Raw genomic sequence first — 17,752 nt, 5'->3', positions numbered from 1 at the left:
GCAGACGAAGATTTGATCCCTGGGTTGGGAAGATCCTCTGGAGGAGGGCATGGCCACCCACTCCAGTATTCTTGCCTGGGAAATCCCGTGGACAGAGGAGCCTGGCAGGCTACAGTCCATGGGGTTGCCAGAGGTGGACAAGACTTGCGACTAAACAACATCCAGATAGCTCAAAAGTCAAGATGGGATGTTTGCAATGAACTGTCCAGGTAAGAAGCAAATGCTTTCCATATGAAAATGTTACTGGGCGCTTTCACTTTCATGGGGAGAGCATTTGCTTCTTACCTCGAGCTGGTTCATTGCAAACATCCCATCTTGACCTTTGAGCTATCTGGATGCAAATTCTCTCTGTATACTGTGTAATAAAGCAGGAGCAGGCAGAGGGAAAGACCTTACCTTCAGGTGGAAACAGTGGTTTTTAGGCAGGAAGCCTGTGGGTCTAGGGCTCCCTTATCAGGTGGTAAGACAGTTGGGACTGAAAGGGATGGTGACTAGTCAGATGTGGGGATGGGCTCTGGCCTGGCTGGCCGACCCATTTTGCAGGCCTTCAGGAGTGACTTCCAGGAACTGGCTGCTGTGTTGGAGGTGGGCAGGCTGTGTGGGTAAAGCAAGTTGCATAAAGCAAGTTGCCAAAGGGTGAATGGCAGGTCTGAGGGCCAGGGAGGTGCCCCTCACTCTGCTTCTGCTGACAGGGCCGCCCTTGAGGTTTCTAACTTTGGAAGAAGCAATCCCTTTTGTGACACTAAAAGTGAGTTGGTGTCCTCAAGCGCAACTTCCATTCTGCTTATGCACCTTCACTAACTGTTCTTTTAAGACATGATTATTTCAATGCATTATAATCTCTCCAAATTGGTGATTCTATTTGTATCTTTACTTTCGTCTTGAGACAGCAGCCATAAGAAGAGCTTATCTGGGCTTATTAATCATTCATAGTAGTGGTAACCATTCCCCCTAAGACCCAGTTCATAAACATGACATTGATGGGCTGTATTTTTCCCAAAGTAGAACTCTCTTTTCTGGCCTTTTAATAAATGTAAATGTGTGTTTTTTAGTAAAAAGACGCGACAGGGTTGTAACCCTATACACATTCTTTCACTATTTCCTGATCAAAGGGGATCTACTTCATTTCAATGGCTGTTTAAAATCTCCCTCCAAGGGGAGAGCTAAGTGCAAGTAGTGCAAGTGCTAGTTGCTCAGTTCTGTCGGACTGTCTGCCAGCCCATGGGCTCTAGCCCGCCAGGCTCCTCTGTCCATGGAATTCTCCAGGCAAGAATCCTGGAATGGGTTTGCCATTTCCTTCTCCAGGGGATCTTCCCAAACCAGGGACTGAACCTGGGCCTCCCACATTGCGGGCAGATTCTTTACTGTCCGAGCCACCGGGAAGCCCCCAAGGGGAGAGGGGTTAGAGAAAATCCAGGAGTGTGTGAAACAGAGTGGAAAGCAGCAGCCACTGATAGCTAGGCCAGAAACAAACAAGCCTGGATGCCCCACTAAGAGGTAAAGTAAGAGGGTAAACGCAGCCGACTCATTGGAAAAGACCCAGATGCTGGGAAAGATTGCAGGAGGGAGGAGAAGGGGACAACAGGGGACGAGATGGTTGGATGGCATCACTGACTCGATGGACATGAGTTTGCGTAAACTCCGGGAGTTGGTGCAGGGAGGCCTGGCGTGCTGCAGTCCATGGGGTCACAAAGACCCCACTCCAAAGTCAGACACGACTGAACTGAACTGAACTGTCAACCCAACAATGACTTAGCAGCAATACAGTCCCTAGCAGGAACCAGAGGTGGGTGTGAGGAGAGGGCTTAGAGAGGCTCAGCCTTCTTTTTGCTGCTGGTTCTTTCACCCTCCAAGACAGCACATGCTACACGTTGGTTGCAAATGCTCCCACGTGGGCCATCTGTGACACAGCCTGTGGCAGTAGCAGGCCTGGAGAGACTGCTTCCGCTCAGAGAAGGCTTTCCAGTGACCAGGAGAGGCCAGACTTTCAGTGTCTGGTGCAGTTTGCTGGAATGCCCAGATGGACAGCTTCCAAGTGAGCACTGAGGCACAGAAAGGCCGAAAAGCTTCCCGAGGGTCCAGACTGGTGACAGTGGGGTCAGGCTGCCCACCTCTGGATGGCCACCACGGAGACCTCCTCCTGCGGGGGGGGGGGGGGGGGGGGGGGGGGACAGTCACTGAAAGGGCAAGAGTCCCTGGTCTGGTGGACAGAACCACCCAAGGCTTGAAGTGTGTTCCCTAATCAAGGACAAACTCTTTGTTTTGAGGTCGTGGTGCAGACGAGGTAATGGGTGGCTTTAGGGGCTGTGCCACAGCATACATCTCCAAACACCAGCCACTTGGTGCTGAGCAAGTAAAATCCCATTTCCATCGGCCAGATACACTCCTGGTACCACTCTGCTGACTCTGCAAAGATGATCCTTTTCACAACTTCCTCTCAATGCTGAGGCTTTTCAAGGAATTTGCAAAAAAGATACTTGATTTTGAAAAAATGAAAATTTAAATGATGATAACTAATACCAAGCCTGACTTCTAAACTCAATTCAATTCCCTATAAGGTGGGTACTATTTTATTCCCATTTTTAAAGAGAAGGCAACTAACATACTGAAGTTATTAGCCTGTCTGGAGTCTCAGCACATGTACCGTGTACGCTGAGATTCTGGAACCCAAACAAAGCTTTTAATCAGCTGTCAGGCATGATGCCCCATCTTGTTTCTGTAGTCTATTGGCACACCTGTTAAGTATTGTCTGAACATTTCAAAACAATATTCTGCTACTCTAACTGGAATTTTTTTTTTAAACAATTTTTGTGGTGTCTTACACAAAAACTAAGATTACACTGCTTTGGGATTTCTTAGAAATTGAGTAACTGAGCTACAGTTTATCTTCAAAGAATTTGTATTCATCCACTCAAACATATACAGAAAAAACATGACCAAATATTGTCCAGCAACCGACTGTTAAGATTACAGATTGAGGAAAAAACAGGGGAGGCGGGTGGAGTCAGTCAGTCCAGGATGGTTCTAACACCCTACCTGGTGAGAAGTTCAACTGTTGGAAGTAAAAATCCAACCCCACCCCTTGCAGGTAATTCACTTCCTTCTAAAGCTTCATACCTTCAGGGCTGAGGAAATGAAAGATTTTGGCTATGACTCCTTTGAGGCAGGGAGTTAGGAAGAACAAAGTGATTTCTACAGAACAAGCCAAGAGCCAGATGGTTTGATGCAATACTTGTAGGCAGAATGAAGCTGCACTAATTACTAAGTGAACCGTTCAGCTTAGCTCTTCAGCCCTCCAACATGAGATCACGAGGATACAACGCGTAAGGCACTGCAAGTATGCACTGCCCCGTATTTATCAGACCAGGTGCATCATGGATGTTTATTTGCTTATGTATTTACTGATGGTTTTGTTAGTCAAACGACAACTACAGAGTTACAATAAAGTTGACTCTCATTATGGAAATATCATATGAGCTTTAAGACAATTTTTTCTTCAGATTTACAGCATTAAGAAAAATATTCCAAATGAGTTATGCTAAAAATTTCTGACTCTTGTGCACGTAGCTTAACCCTCTGTGTTACAAAAGACCCAGAAAATGTAAGGGCCACACACATTTTTTTTCCTCTAGAAATAGCTTGGATTCGTAAATATATCATTATTGGCTGTCATGCAAGGCCACTAAACTTGGTACAAAAGAAAAACCACATGAATTTTCATCTTGTAGAGACAAAATCTTGTAGAGGTGTTAAAAAGGTTTCCCCAGGTAATTTAAAAGAATTGTGTGTCACAGTTACAAGCCCTGGATTTCAGGATCATGTCACATTGTCTTTAAAACCAAACTTCTCTGATTTGGTTCAACTCCAATTATTTATTCTATTTCTATGCAGAAGGATGCAGTCAACCTGCAATTGATTGATCTGTACCCACCTACTTCTTTCAGGGACCTTAGACCCCTGTGACGGGGGTATGTCTTCTGACTTTTTCCAAAAACATTTAAGTAAGTGCTCAGTACAGCCCTCCACAAACAGCAGACTCTCCAAAAAAAAGTACCCATCTTCTGACCATATACCATCTCAAATTAGGTGAGCACACACATTTTTAACGTTTTTAGTAATAAGTTAAAAAAAAAAAAAAAAAAGGCAAATCTAACTTGCTCCAGTTGATTGCCATCACTACTCGAATGAGCTTTCCAAACAGCATTCTGTTTAAGAAAGGACTGACGGGTTGTCCTACCACATTTTACTCCAACAGGAAGACAGGCTATTAGGGAGCTTCAAATATCCCCTCCCATCACATTAAGAGAGTCAAACAGGTACCACTGAAAGCAATGATCTTCTTGAGAAGTCATTCAACATGGTATGTGCCCTGCCAGATACCAAAGCTTCTGGGCTAGAAACAAAATACACGTTAAGGGTATTTGCTCCCAACCAAACCATCTTTATATAATTTATTCTACTTTCTACTTCATTTCAGATTTACTTTTAATAAAGTAATGCAAATCATTTAAAGAAAAAAACCTTTAATTTTAAATTCTGATCTAAGCATAAAATTCATTTTTGTGTCACGGTTAAATTCAGTACAAACTATAAAATTGTTAACACTTGAGTTTCAAAAGAAATCTAGTAAGACCTCTTAGAAAAATTCCTTAAAGAAACAACAGCAAGTCATTTACTGCTATGAGGTTAATACATAAAGAAAAAAACATTCACACATTTTACTGAATTTATCAGTAAATACTTTTAGCCATAATACTTATCATAAAATTAAAAGTTTAAAAGTTGTGTGTGGCTCCATAGCAATTACAATTTGCAATAAAAATACTAAGCCAAATTCTTTTTTTCTAACAAGAACAATGCTAGCTTTAAAACGACTGAAGTTTGCACATCAATTGTGAATGGCGTAGGTGTATCATAACTTAGCTTAAATTAAAGTGGAAGATGGTAAAAACTAGATGCTTTTAACTTTGAATTGCACGAAGAAAATATCAGGGGGAAACAAAACTCAGAGCCATTGTTAGCCATTTAAAAAATATTACTCTTATATTAAAAACATTAAATGAATCAAAGCCAGACAGTACTAAATTTTTACACAAACTTCTTTCGTATTTCAACGTTGTTTATTGAGGAGTGAATGAGACTACTGCCAGACATGCCAACGACACTTCACATTCAAGGGCTGGAAGCCAAAAAGCTTTCCAAACTGAGTCACTGCATAAGCCTTTTAGGGAAAAGGATCGAGAGTGACGTAAAATAACATTTTCATGCTTGTTGTTTTTGTCTTCAGCTTTTCTTCAATGTTTGGATCTATGAGCTTGCTGGGTTGAAGGCTTCTTTCTACCCCACAAAAAGGCTCACACTCCAATTAAGAGAATGAACACTAGGTGTACAGCAACTTGTTTTAACACACATCTATGCTGAGGAACGGATCTTAATTAAAGCTGTTTTGTCTTAAGTTTCCTTGTATCTAGTGAGGAAAATTAATTTTATTTCCCTTTCGCCTTCACATGGGTGGGTCACACCAATAGAAAAATACTCTTCAGTGTTACTGCAGGGCTCACGGGACTTCCTCAGTAGTCGGGTGGGGGGAAATCCACTTACACACCATCCTGAAGCCCAGGGCTTCTCGTTCTGCTGTTGTGGCTTTGCAGAAGAATGGCCTACACACAACTCTACCGTTCTCTTTTGCTCAAAAACAAAACAAAGAAACCTAAACAAAAGGGTAAACGTTTATTTGGAGTTAGTTATCTGGTGGTGGTAGTAAGGCCCTTCAGGCAGAGTTCAGGAGCTCCTGTATGGCTGCCTGCTGCTCGGGACTGAGCTGCGCTATGCATTCAGTCCACAGTCCTCCAGAAGTCTAGGAAAGAACAACGTCACATGTTTAGATTTGGCAAAACGGTTACTGGGCAGTACCCTCATAACCATCATTAGGCAGACTGTAACAGCAAAGTACTCTTTCCAGTAGATTAGCTTGATGAACACCATTGTACAAGCAAGACATCTTTTCATTTCTATGAAGTATGTTTCACTCACAGTAAGCTTTCTCATTTGTACATTGATAAAGCTACACTTTTGATGACCTGTTCAAGTTATCTACACACATCCACTTAGGGAGGAAAACTTGATTATAAAACATTGGTAGCTGACAGTTACTACGATTAACGTCTCGCCTTTCTGTTTTCACATATATACAGAAAAATAACATAATGAGTATGTGCTAATCTCAGATTTAAGACAAAGGTTTCAGTTTTAATAGATAATGAGAATATATGGATAGATTATATTAAGTATAATCTATTTGAGGCTTGATGACAAGATAATATAAAAGTGAAATTTCCTTAGCTTGTTGAATTTCTACTCTCTTCCTCTAATAGAAAAAATACAGAAAAAACTAAACAAAAAACCCCAAAACCATTTTAGTTCTTCTTTCCCAATTTAACTAAATCAGCTTACCTGTACTTGGCGAACTACATTGGCCAGACGTTTGGCACAAGGATCATCATGTTTAATTGCCTCATGCATTTCTCCTTCTGCGATTATACTGAATATTTTGGGCAGATTGGTATTGTTTGGGCCAAGGACAATTGGGTGATTACTGAAATAAGAGAAGAAAACCATTATAAATTAAAATTGTAATAGAAAATCACTCAAGCACTCATATATTTTCCCATACCCTTCCCCCAATACCAAATTCTGTTATTAGGTCCTTCCTTATACAATGATCATGCACTAAAATCAACTGCCTTTTAAATCCAGTAGGAGGAAATCTGATTAGCTTTGCAGTTTCTTCCCATGTAAACCATACATTTAAGAACAGTTCCTTTACATAAATTTTATTTAGATACTACAGAATGGTTTCTAAAATAAATTTGAAGTTCAAAAAGACTTACAGGCATTTCAAAAGTAAACTGGGAAATGAGTTCCAGTCAAGTTTAATGGAAAGAACCCTAACAGTGAATCTGACTAGTTTCATCTTTTTCATCAGGAAAATTTCAGAGCAGTCATTTCCAAGGGAGAAGATTAAATAGCATGATGGAGAACAGGTTACTTCAGAGGCAAGAACAGGTTAACGCATCTCCACGATGGCTCTGAAGTATTCCTTAATGATGTCCTCAGTGAAAAGACTTCTAGTATTTTTATGACCAGTGAGAACTTAGGCGTGAAGGAATACACACATTGGCCCATTTCTACAAACTCCATGAGACGAGTGGTTGTAGCCCCTGATTTATTTATGAACTAAAAGCAGTAGTTAATAGTGACAGAGCCCAGACCACCAATGGACACAACTTTGATGTGATAGCTTTTGTAACATCCTGGTTGTTCTAATTCTTAGCAATACTCACAGACACAAAATAACACTAATAACGCCAAAGGTCAAGGGCCAGACCATGAGTGCCCATCTGGTATATTTCCCTTAGACCACTGATTTTTTAATTCAAAGAAAAACACTAGTATTTCAGAGGGTCAAATAACAGTACGAACCCATGTTCTTTCGTCTCATTCTATTAATAAATGATATGCCAATGATGCCTCAGTAAAGCTAATGACTGAATGGATAAAAGAATGAATGAATGGGGTGGAAGACAGAACAGAATCTTCTTTGAACATCTTATTCTATAATGACTCATCTGTTGAACTGAATCGCACACAACTCAAAATTAGATGTGATTATAAGGCACTCCTAACTGTGATAAGGCTTCTTAACCTGATTTATAAACATAGCATTATTAGGACCTGAACGCCTGAGAGGCACGCATAGGAAGCACCAAGCTGCGTGAAGGGAAAGGAAGTAAGGCTGCCCTGTCCTGCTGCCCACCTCTCAATGAGGTCGCAAAGATAATTGAAAGTCTGAACAGCTTCTTCTTTATCCTCATGCAGTGGAAGCCAAGAAAGCCAGTGTGGGAGGACTTCTTCAACGTTCACACAGTCAGGCTTGAACTTCATCATTTTCCCCACCGCTGAGATGCAGTTCTCAGTAGCATTGATGTTTTCTTTGGTCTTAGCATCAGCAGACTGAATAACTCTTACCAGCAGTGGAAGTGCTTCTAAAATAAGCATTTGGAAAGAAGTCAGTCCAAGGCTCATTTACATGCAAATGATCAAAAATATGTCTTATTTTTTGGTCCAGCTACAAATCACAGTGAGAAAATGTTCAAGTGTAAGGAGCACTTTGTTTTCATGACTTCAGAACCATGACAGGGGAGAGGGAGGTTGCCTGGTGTGCTCTGGACCAGCCTCACTACATTAATTTATAGGCCCCCCAAGAGGTCAGCAGTCTCTGGACTTGCACTCCTGATCACCTCAGTGTACTACAGCTTTTAAAAGCCTCCAAGCTCTAGTCCTATGCCGAACTCACAGGGACCCAGACGTGCCTTAAAAGCACGTCCTCCAAGCCCCAGATGAACTGCACCCTGGGACCGGGGCGAGGAGGCGCTGGTCCCACTCAGACTTCATTCCCATCTCTATGCAAATGAGGATGGTAAATGTCTAAGTGCTGTAATAAGGTGTGTGCAAAAGGAAAAGAGAAGGAAGCAGTGTATACTGTTTTCAGGGTCGGGGCAGAAAGCAAGGTAGGGCTAACAGGGATGTCTGGGGCGAAATGCGCGTAACCAGACAAACAGAAGTACCTGTGCAGAAAGGACGGTAGTTATCGCCACCATACTGTGCCATGACTCCCAGGCCATATGCAGCTGCTTGCCTGACTTCCGGGCTGCTGTCACATACGTATTGGAGCATTGGCCTTAAGAAATATTCTGCATATTTAAATGAGGCTGGACTACAGTGTTCTATGACATCATCAAAGATGCACAGTCCCCACTGTCTGTCTGGCCACGGTCTATGTGGACACTACAAAAGAGACATTCTTTTAAGCTTTGGATACTGGAGTGAAGACTATAAAAGAAACAAACACTCACTATTGGCTGTCATCTCACAGGGATATTCCTGATACAGGTAATGAAAAATAAACATTGCAACAATCAGTTCTTATGAATAACAACCCTCAAACTACAGATTTTCCACCATCTGAAATTACCAAGTATGAGGAAGAATGACAGCAGCATCTACGTACATACATTTCCTTTACAAAAAAGACAACGGCAATGCTATATTTAAAAAACACAGCCACAGCAAAAGCTGCAAAACTTTATAGTACTGATTCAACAGGATGTCACATGCCTACATCACTTTTAGAAACATACTGTGCTACAAAGTATCACAAAACACATAATTAAAAGCCAAAAAGGGGTAAATATCCAATGACTGCTTTTAATTTATAATACATGTAAAAAAACTGAATATGTAATGCTATCATCCAGAACCTATGATTGTTGGTGGTACATAATAAAGATCAAAACTAAATTTTCTAGGGTCTACTTTAAAACAAAAACCTGTAACCATTTTGTTTCCACTTATTAATTTAGCAGGGTATAGATAATCTGAAATAATAAAAAGTCAGTTGTATATTTTTAGACTGCATTATAAATTAATTGGACTACAGAAAACCTAATTAGTAAACTTCCAAGCATACACTGAGAAAGTATCCAAGGCAATGCAATAAACTCAGTAAATTAAAGAGGTACAGTGAAAACTATGATTTCTAGGATCCATTTTAACCTTAAAGTGTTAAATTTTAAAATGCTGTAATAGATTTTCAGGTCAACTGTCTAAAATAATTGTCAAAAAGAGGTAATACTCACAATTAGGTTGACAATTAACGGAAGCAGCTGTTCAAACCATGGTAACACTTTTTCCTTGTAGCTACTGAATATTGAATGTAAAATGTCTGACACTTTGGTCAGAATATAAACATCATTATCATCCTAAAAAAAACCAAGTGGGCATACTATGTGTTAAAAAAAGTATGTATGTATTTAAAAAGTGTCCTCACTATTCTTAACATTTATTATAAAAAAATCTAAGAAACATAGAAAATTAAGTTTCTTGTCACTTTCTTAAGAGCACAGCAAGAGTCCAGAGACTGAGGTTACTCCAGTGATATCTTGTCTGGCAATAAAAAGACAGAAGGAGTATTCAAGTACTGCACTTACTGCAAATACTTTCCTTGGAATGTATTTAAAATAGATGGTTGAAAGACTATCCCAAATTTCAAAGTTTTGAAATGAGTGATTTTACTTTACTATCTTTTGTTTGTTTTCTAGGATTTCTCTAGTTTTGGAGTGGGATGGTGGGGAGATGTGGGGTCAGTTATTTACAACACCTCATCCCCGGGAACCATATGCGTGTCAGGGTGAGCACCTGCCAAGGACAGGGATGAGTCCCACGAGCCAGCACGGGTCCATCAGATGGCCACATGCCACGCACGGCAGACCCTACATACAGAGCTGACCTGTGTTGATGGCATCAAGTGGTCTGATGGTAGGAGTTCTGAGTAACAACGTTAAGAATTATGTCAACCACATGCCTATTGTTTATAGGGATAGGGAAATTTGCACAATTCTGTGGTCCAGGGGAAAGAGAGCTGGTATTACAGAAAGACCTGGCCTTAAGCACGAGAGTGTCAACAGTGTGGCTCTAGGCAATCACTTAACATCTGAGTTTGAGTTCACTCATCTTCAAAATGGGGAAAGCACCAGCAGGCAGAGATGAGCATTGTGAGAGTGTAGAAGATACGAGGGAACTCCAAAGGTTTGTATGTAAGGTCACTGCGACAAAGCGCACACACAGCACCAGAACACAAACCAGCTAGCCTCAAACCTCTTACTCTCTAAATGAAACACACATCAGATTCTTCTGCTGAAAATTACTAAGAAGTACCTTTTAGGAGAAGTCAGATGAATCAGAAGCTTAAGCATTAATGCAAATGGTCACGTAAGTTAAGTTCTAAATGGGGTAACTTACCTCATCTTGTAGTGATTCTTCCACCTGCTCATCATAGTCTTCATCTTGTCTTTTAACTAAAACACACCCAAATAAATGTCTTCTTAAATGGTCGCCAAAAATGGTCAAGAATTACATCCAGAAATAAAAGTGTGGAAAACTTACCTTGCCGCAATTCTTGGTTTTTAAAATGTTCTTCAAGTTTAGCTTTCAGTATACCACCCAATTCTTCAAAGTGTTCATTATTAAGGCATCCATCTCCCATGACTTCAATGCACTAAACATGAGTTTGAGGAAAGAAAGCAACTCTTAAGATTTAAGTGTTTTGGAGTCAAAAGTTAAACTCCATTAAGAATCAGATGGAGGCATTGAGAAAAATGAACATAACTCCTACCCTGAGATTAAACAGTAGATACACTTGGATTATATTTGCTACCACACCAGTACTTAAAAAAAAATAATTTAAAAAATATTTTCCCTTTAAACATGTCCTGAGTATGTCTTAAGTGCCAGGAATTATGCTGGGTGTTGCAAATTCAAAGATGGAAAAGACCAACCAGTTTTTAAGAAGCTGTTATCACATGCATACTCTATACAGAGATGGTGCTGGAGAAAGGCTAAGCTTGTGCCACAAATGGAGGGAATGAGATGAGCAAAGGCATGGAAGCATGCATTCTTTGAAAAGTAACAGAAAATCTGAACTTGAGGAGTGCAAATGGGAACAAAGAATTTTTAAACCCAGTTGTGGAGCAAGCTATGGAGTTGTGAGCCTTGGAAAATGGGGGGAGTGACTCAAAAGCAAATTAATGCTTGAGGAAAGGTGACTGAACTGTGAGGGAAAGAAGGAATGGCTTCTGGAGCAGATTAAGTGAGGCACAAGCAAAAAGAAAAAATACAGCAAAAAACAGAGAAATTTAGGAGAGAGAGAAGAGGACAGAGACCAGACTTGACTTGGATGACACCGAAGTGTCATCTGGTGGTTGGATTACTGGGTAAATGACGATGGAAACTAATCAAGACCAGAATACAAGAGCAGCTACTCTTAAAAAGTAAGGAAAAGAGTGATAACACCAAATTAAATATTTTTGGTTGCAAATTATGTTACAGCATAAAAAAAAAAATCTCATTTATTTAGTAAGACAAATATATGAACACACAAACTGTTTACACTAATTTTGAAGAGAAAAATATTTACCTTTGCAAAAGAATGCATTATTTCTGAGAGGACATCTGAATCTGGTTCTGTGCCAATGGCCTTGATTAGCGCATCACACATAAAATGCCACATCTGTGTGAGGTACTCAGGACCACGAACCCTCGCACACTCCAGGAGAAGAGGCATGGATTCTGCTGCTGCCACTCGAACGCGTTTTATTGTTAAGGAAAACGTACTCACTCAAACGAACCTTAGACAACATTTAGTGTGATTACTATCCTCAAGATTGTTCTATTGTTTTGCTCAGTTACATACTGAAGTGCTCAGTCAGTTATTAACAGGAGTGCTAGGCAACTTCTGTTTATCTAAGAGTGCTCTCCAAGAGCTTGCGTTCAATATAACCTGTGTATAAAAACTCAAGTCTCCCCGCCCCAAGACATACTTCCTGTCTTTCCAATCACCTACAATGTAACAGGAATAAAGGTTCAAATATAACCCCTCAACACAAAAATAACGGAGGAAAGAGCCAGGACTCTCACAGTGTCTCAGGATATACCTATCCCCAAACTTCAGGTAGTACATTTCTTACAAAGGCACCTGAAGTAACGACTTTACTAAGAAAACTACCAATGATCTCTTCCTGAATCAGTCTCTGCAGAGTTGCCTCCCCCATCTAATATCATGTCTAAAATAAATGTCTTGAGAATTCCTCTTAGAAATGATTCTGCCCTGTCCTCAGGCATTACGGGACATCTGCTGGGGAAAAGCCCCCTTCTGTGAAGGACACCACCGTCGAGTACTGCGCAAGGAACCGCAACCAAGGGGCTCTGGGGCAGCAGATCTGTGTGTGTGGCTCTCAATCCACTGTGCTGTCATTTTTTAACCCATCTTAAAGTGTGTGTGTGTGCAAAAAAGTGTAAAAATATACCTATACTTATTACAACTACCATTATACTGAAGAGGACAATTGTTACATGAAGATTTATTAAGAGACATTTCTCCCCAGAGGTATTATCCACATTTGAAATGAGCTAGAAAGTTAAGCTGGTCTCTAACCTATTAAAAAGAATCTTACTTTCTTAACATCACCAAAAGACATTTGGGGAAAGTGGCAATACATAATTATAGATATTTGCTAATAAAATCCCAGTCCTTAAAACTCTTCAGTGCTTCACAGAGAACTGTCTAACTAGTGGATAGCTGACGTTCTCCTTTTCAGGTTTTTGGCACAAGCGAAACAAAGGCACAAGCAGAGAACCTGAAACCATCATCAGTGCAAACAGAGCACTGGTGACGCCCACTCACTTCAGCTAGCACAGAGTCTACTACTTCTACAACTCAAGTCTAGCTAGAAATCTTTTCTGTTCAAAAATTACAGGATATCATCGTGGAAATAAAATTTCAGTAGAGGTACCATGAGTTTGACAACCTGTTCAGTATACTCCACAAAGCCTTCTTTTAACTCCTTAGCATAACAGACCTGAAATGAAAGTATTGGAAGAGAAATCAAGATCCATGTCATGCATTTGTTTTTTATTACAAACTGCAAAACTTAAGGACCACAGAATGCTCTACCCTAACTAGAGTTAACTACTTTTAAAGCTGTATGCAGGACAAGGAAATTAGTCAAACTCATGGGAACTGTAAAATGGGAAAGGGCCATGAAACAACTGTAAAATATATTGTCATTTAAAAGGTGGAATGCTTCATATTCTTATTTAGTGTGGGGAAGAATTTAGCAAAAGCTTTCGTACTCTGAAAATACTTCATACGAAAGATACCACTTAATTAAGGCAATATAAAAAGTTATTTTAAAAACCATGAAAATGTAATCATGGCACATCTCTTCTGTAAATCTGCAGCTATGAGTTTCTGTTTTGAATTAAAAAAAAAAAAATCATTACAACAATCAAACAAACAAAAAAAAACATCGTAATTCTTTTCTCTTTTACCACATTAAAAGATTTGATAATTGTGTTTATGTAACTGTAAAAGATGTTACATTTATATTTTTTCTCAAGTTGATACTATAAAGATTCCAAAATATTTATAAATTATAGGCAAATATGATGGCTCAGTGGTGAACAATACGCCTGCATACAGGAGATGCACAAGATGCAGTTCTGTCTCCGGGTCAGGAAGATCCCCTGGAGGAGCTAATGGCTATCCACTCCAGTATTCTTGCCTGGAGAATTCCACAGACAGAGGAGCCTGGTGAGCTACAGTCCATGTGGCCACAGAGTCTAACACAATAGAGTAAATAAGCACACAGGCGCTGATAAGAGTAAGTTCAAGAGATACGCTTAAATGAATTAGAAAACAATGCCTTGTTAATAGAAAAATAGAATTGAAGTCATTAGTTTTTATTTAGGCTTACTTAACTGCTAGATTTATAATATATCATAAAATGGTTTTTCCAGTGGTCATGTATGGATGTGAGAGTTGGACTGTGAAGAAGGCTGAGCGCCGAAGAATTGATGCTTTTGAACTGTGGTGTTGGAGAAGACTCTTGAGAGTCCCTTGGACTGCAAGGAGGTCCAACCAGTCCATTCTGAAGGAGATCAGCCCTGGGATTTCTTTGGACAGAATGATGCTAAAGCTGAAACTCCAGTACTTTGGCCACCTTATGTGAAGAGTTGACTCATTGGAAAAGACTCTGATGCTGGGAGGGATTGGGGGAAGGAGGAAAATGGGACAACAGAGGATGAGATGCCTGGATGTCATCACTGACTCGATGGACGTGAGTCTGAGTGAACTCCGGGAGTTGGTGATGGACAGGGAGGCCTGGCGTGCTGCGATTCATGGGGTCGCAAAGAGTCGGACACGACTGAGCGACTGAACTGAACTGAACTAAACTGAATCTCTTAAAAATTTTTTTACTCAAGTTTAGTTGACTCACAAAGTTGTGTTCCCATAGTCTCTTAACCAGTTAATAACAAAACAAAACTTACCCCTCCCTGTCTACAACACATACAGGTTAAGATAATCAGTGTAAATATCCTGGTTCTCCTACCATGTCTTTTTTCATACAATGAAATCATACCAATTTTATTTTTAATACTATGAGCACATTTTTTGTTCATTCAAAAACATTCCTTAGCCCCTGTCATACACTAAGCACAAAATGGGCAAAAACCCTTCCCTCAGTTAGCTCTGTAACAGTTTTGTAATACTCCAAGGCACAGTGCTTCCTGATCATCATCTAACAACAGGTATTTGGGCTATTCACTGTACTGGGGCTATTCACTTTGTTCTTGTTATTAAAAATAGCACTGGTAAAGAAAGGTTTCATCCACATGATTTCTTTAGGATTGAAATCTGTAAGTAGAAATGTTGAGTCTAAAGGTTTCTATATCGTATTTCTTAAAGAATACATTCCTGGCTCTTCAAACTAACTTCTTCAATATCTATAAAAAGCACTCCTATGAAATATATTTACACACACACATGTATTCATGAGAAGTTGTAAAATAAAGTTTAGTAAACATAATTACCAGCATCTGACAAGCAGTTGATTTTTCTTCCAGTCCTGCAGTTTTAATACCAAAACTTTGCTGATCTCCAAGGTTCACAAATTCCCAACCATCATCATCACTCATGTTCTCCATGTCTTGAGCTATTAACAAAGAATCAAAGCAAATTCATTTTAACTTTGTTAAAAATGATAACAAGGAGAACTCTTACAAGTGCCACTTCCTCATGAAGACACCTACTATCTAGAAGGGCTACTTCAGGCTTAATTGAAGCTGTCTTCATTAAAGGCCCCATCACCACCGGTAGGTACTGCTGAAATTCTTTCCCAAGGATTTTGCACATCCTGGCCCATGCGGAGATCATGTAAGAGATCTGGGGGGGGGGGGGGGGGGGGGAAACAATTAAAAATTAAATTTAAATTGATGTTTCAAAAATGTGTAAAGCCCCTTTCCCCTTCTCATAGAAATGATGTTTTATTTTGGCCCTTCAAGCAACAAGTGCGCTAAAGACCACATACTTAAAATGTTTGGAAACAATAAAGTCACTGAGAACTTACTTCTACATGAGGATACAGACAACAGGTGAGGCAAGAGACAGACCAGTGCTGTGTCTTATGTTTTCCTGTTTTCAAGAAGCAGTACATAACAGCACATGAATCATGTAACAAAAATCCACTTAGACTTATCAACCCCTGGCCGCTAATTTTCCCCAAGGCAGGACTTTACCTGACTTTGCCTACAGCCTAACACTCCACTCAGTCAATATTAATCACCCCTTTCTCCTCTTTGTTTAAGTTTTCTGTGTAGGGGGTTGTCCACATTTAAGATACCTCTTCTACTACTCAATTTAGGAAGACTTTAATTACTACAAAGTACCCTAGAGAATCTGGTTCTATTTCATCTCTATTGCCCACAAAGGGATTTTTACCCTCTGGTATCTATTTATATACTTGTTTACCTCATGTGGCTGCATGTGCAAACACACTCCCCTACTCCTAATTTCAAAAACAAAACCAAAAAAAGTTTGAAAAACAAAACAAAACAAAACATTTTAAGTATGGAAAACAATTACAGCATGGCTGTGCAAAGTTAAAATTTAATCCAACAATTATTTATTGAATGCTCATTGTGCAGCAGGCACTGGGAGTATCACCAAGAATAGGATAGACATTTGCGACATTATTACAACCGGGTCCTAGGCACCCACCACTGAGACTTGTACTGGCCAGGAAATCTGGGCAGGAGTTAGAAAGGCTGAGTGGGAACGGCTCTTTCTAAGCTACAGGATGTTTGTTCCTGGGCAGAGAAAAGAGCACAACACATTCTAAAATTGTTGGTTGCGACATTTCTTTTGCTTTAGAAAGGGGAAGGAAGTCACGTGGCACTGAACGGGCCAGGAGAGATCCAAACGGACATGTCTTGGAAGTGGCTGGATAAATAAACCCTGCGTTCAGTGACTGAAGTCACAACCCTATGGAGGAAAACCAAAGCCACGACTGTGGATGACACTGCTCAAGGGAAGTGAGGAGATCCGAGCACCTAGGATAATGGAGATCAGCAGCACCAAAAACCTTCAGTCATAAGAGCAGCAGCCTGAAAATCGACTGAGGAAAAACACGGTGTGCAAAAGTAAACACGTGTAAGCACACACGGTGTGGAAAGCCAGTGAAGAATGCCCCTGAAACCAGGGGTTGTATTACCTCAAGAAACCTATTGCTCAATTTTTCTTCTCAGTATTTAGCCCTGCGCTATCAACCAGGATGGAGGGGACCATGCGCGCTGCTTTACCTGAGGGTCGTCATCTTCCATGTCACTGAAGTCTGTTTGCGTCTTCAGCAACAGCTGCATCACGTCAGAGGCATCCTGCATGAACTGGAGGAAAGTTTGGGGAAGACACATGTTACTCACGTATATCTCATCACAGAGATACCACTGCCACCTAATTTTGTTTCTCACATAATAAATCTCTCTCCCCAAATCTATTAACATTTCCCGCGTGAGTTTTAACCCCTCAGATAAAAGTACTATATAGAGAAGTTGTCACATATACTTCAACAGATTTAGTGCTCTAGAATTTCTAGAAAAATGTTTTTCAGTTAAAGTCAAAATGAATTACAGTATAAAGATAGTTCTCGTGTCATCCAGTTTTGGTCCATGGCTTATGCATTTCCAGCAGTAAAAAGATAACTCAAATTCAGAAAAGCAATTCTGGATTGCTCTCTAGCTTCCCTGGTGGCTCAGTGGTAAAGAATCCACCTGCAATGCAGGAGACCCTGGTTCAATC

General features: G+C 40.2%; 1 protein-coding gene across 2 annotated transcripts in view; it reads right to left on the bottom strand.

Moving 5' to 3' along the window:
* Positions 1–5,081: 5,081 nt before the first annotated feature.
* IPO5 (importin 5) overlaps positions 5,082–17,752 on the bottom strand; it is a 59,247-nt gene continuing 46,576 nt past the window's right edge. For both annotated transcript variants that reach the window (XM_070800409.1, XM_019971646.2), the window contains 12 exons: positions 17,257–17,340; positions 15,709–15,841; positions 15,490–15,611; positions 13,379–13,475; positions 12,035–12,207; positions 11,005–11,116; positions 10,861–10,916; positions 9,699–9,821; positions 8,628–8,847; positions 7,817–8,045; positions 6,454–6,595; positions 5,082–5,857 (listed from right to left, as the gene is read on the bottom strand). In XM_070800409.1, coding sequence (XP_070656510.1) covers positions 5,771–5,857; positions 6,454–6,595; positions 7,817–8,045; positions 8,628–8,847; positions 9,699–9,821; positions 10,861–10,916; positions 11,005–11,116; positions 12,035–12,207; positions 13,379–13,475; positions 15,490–15,611; positions 15,709–15,841; positions 17,257–17,340 — 1,578 coding nt within the window. In that variant the 3' untranslated portion in view covers positions 5,082–5,770. The remainder of the gene's footprint in view (positions 5,858–6,453; positions 6,596–7,816; positions 8,046–8,627; positions 8,848–9,698; positions 9,822–10,860; positions 10,917–11,004; positions 11,117–12,034; positions 12,208–13,378; positions 13,476–15,489; positions 15,612–15,708; positions 15,842–17,256; positions 17,341–17,752) is intronic.

Source organism: Bos indicus, chromosome 12 (genome assembly GCF_029378745.1).
Source record: "Bos indicus isolate NIAB-ARS_2022 breed Sahiwal x Tharparkar chromosome 12, NIAB-ARS_B.indTharparkar_mat_pri_1.0, whole genome shotgun sequence".
NCBI classification, from domain to species: Eukaryota; Metazoa; Chordata; class Mammalia; order Artiodactyla; family Bovidae; genus Bos; species Bos indicus.
The sequence above is the reverse complement of the archived record's forward strand: the minus strand, read 5'-3'. Positions and strand labels throughout refer to the sequence as shown.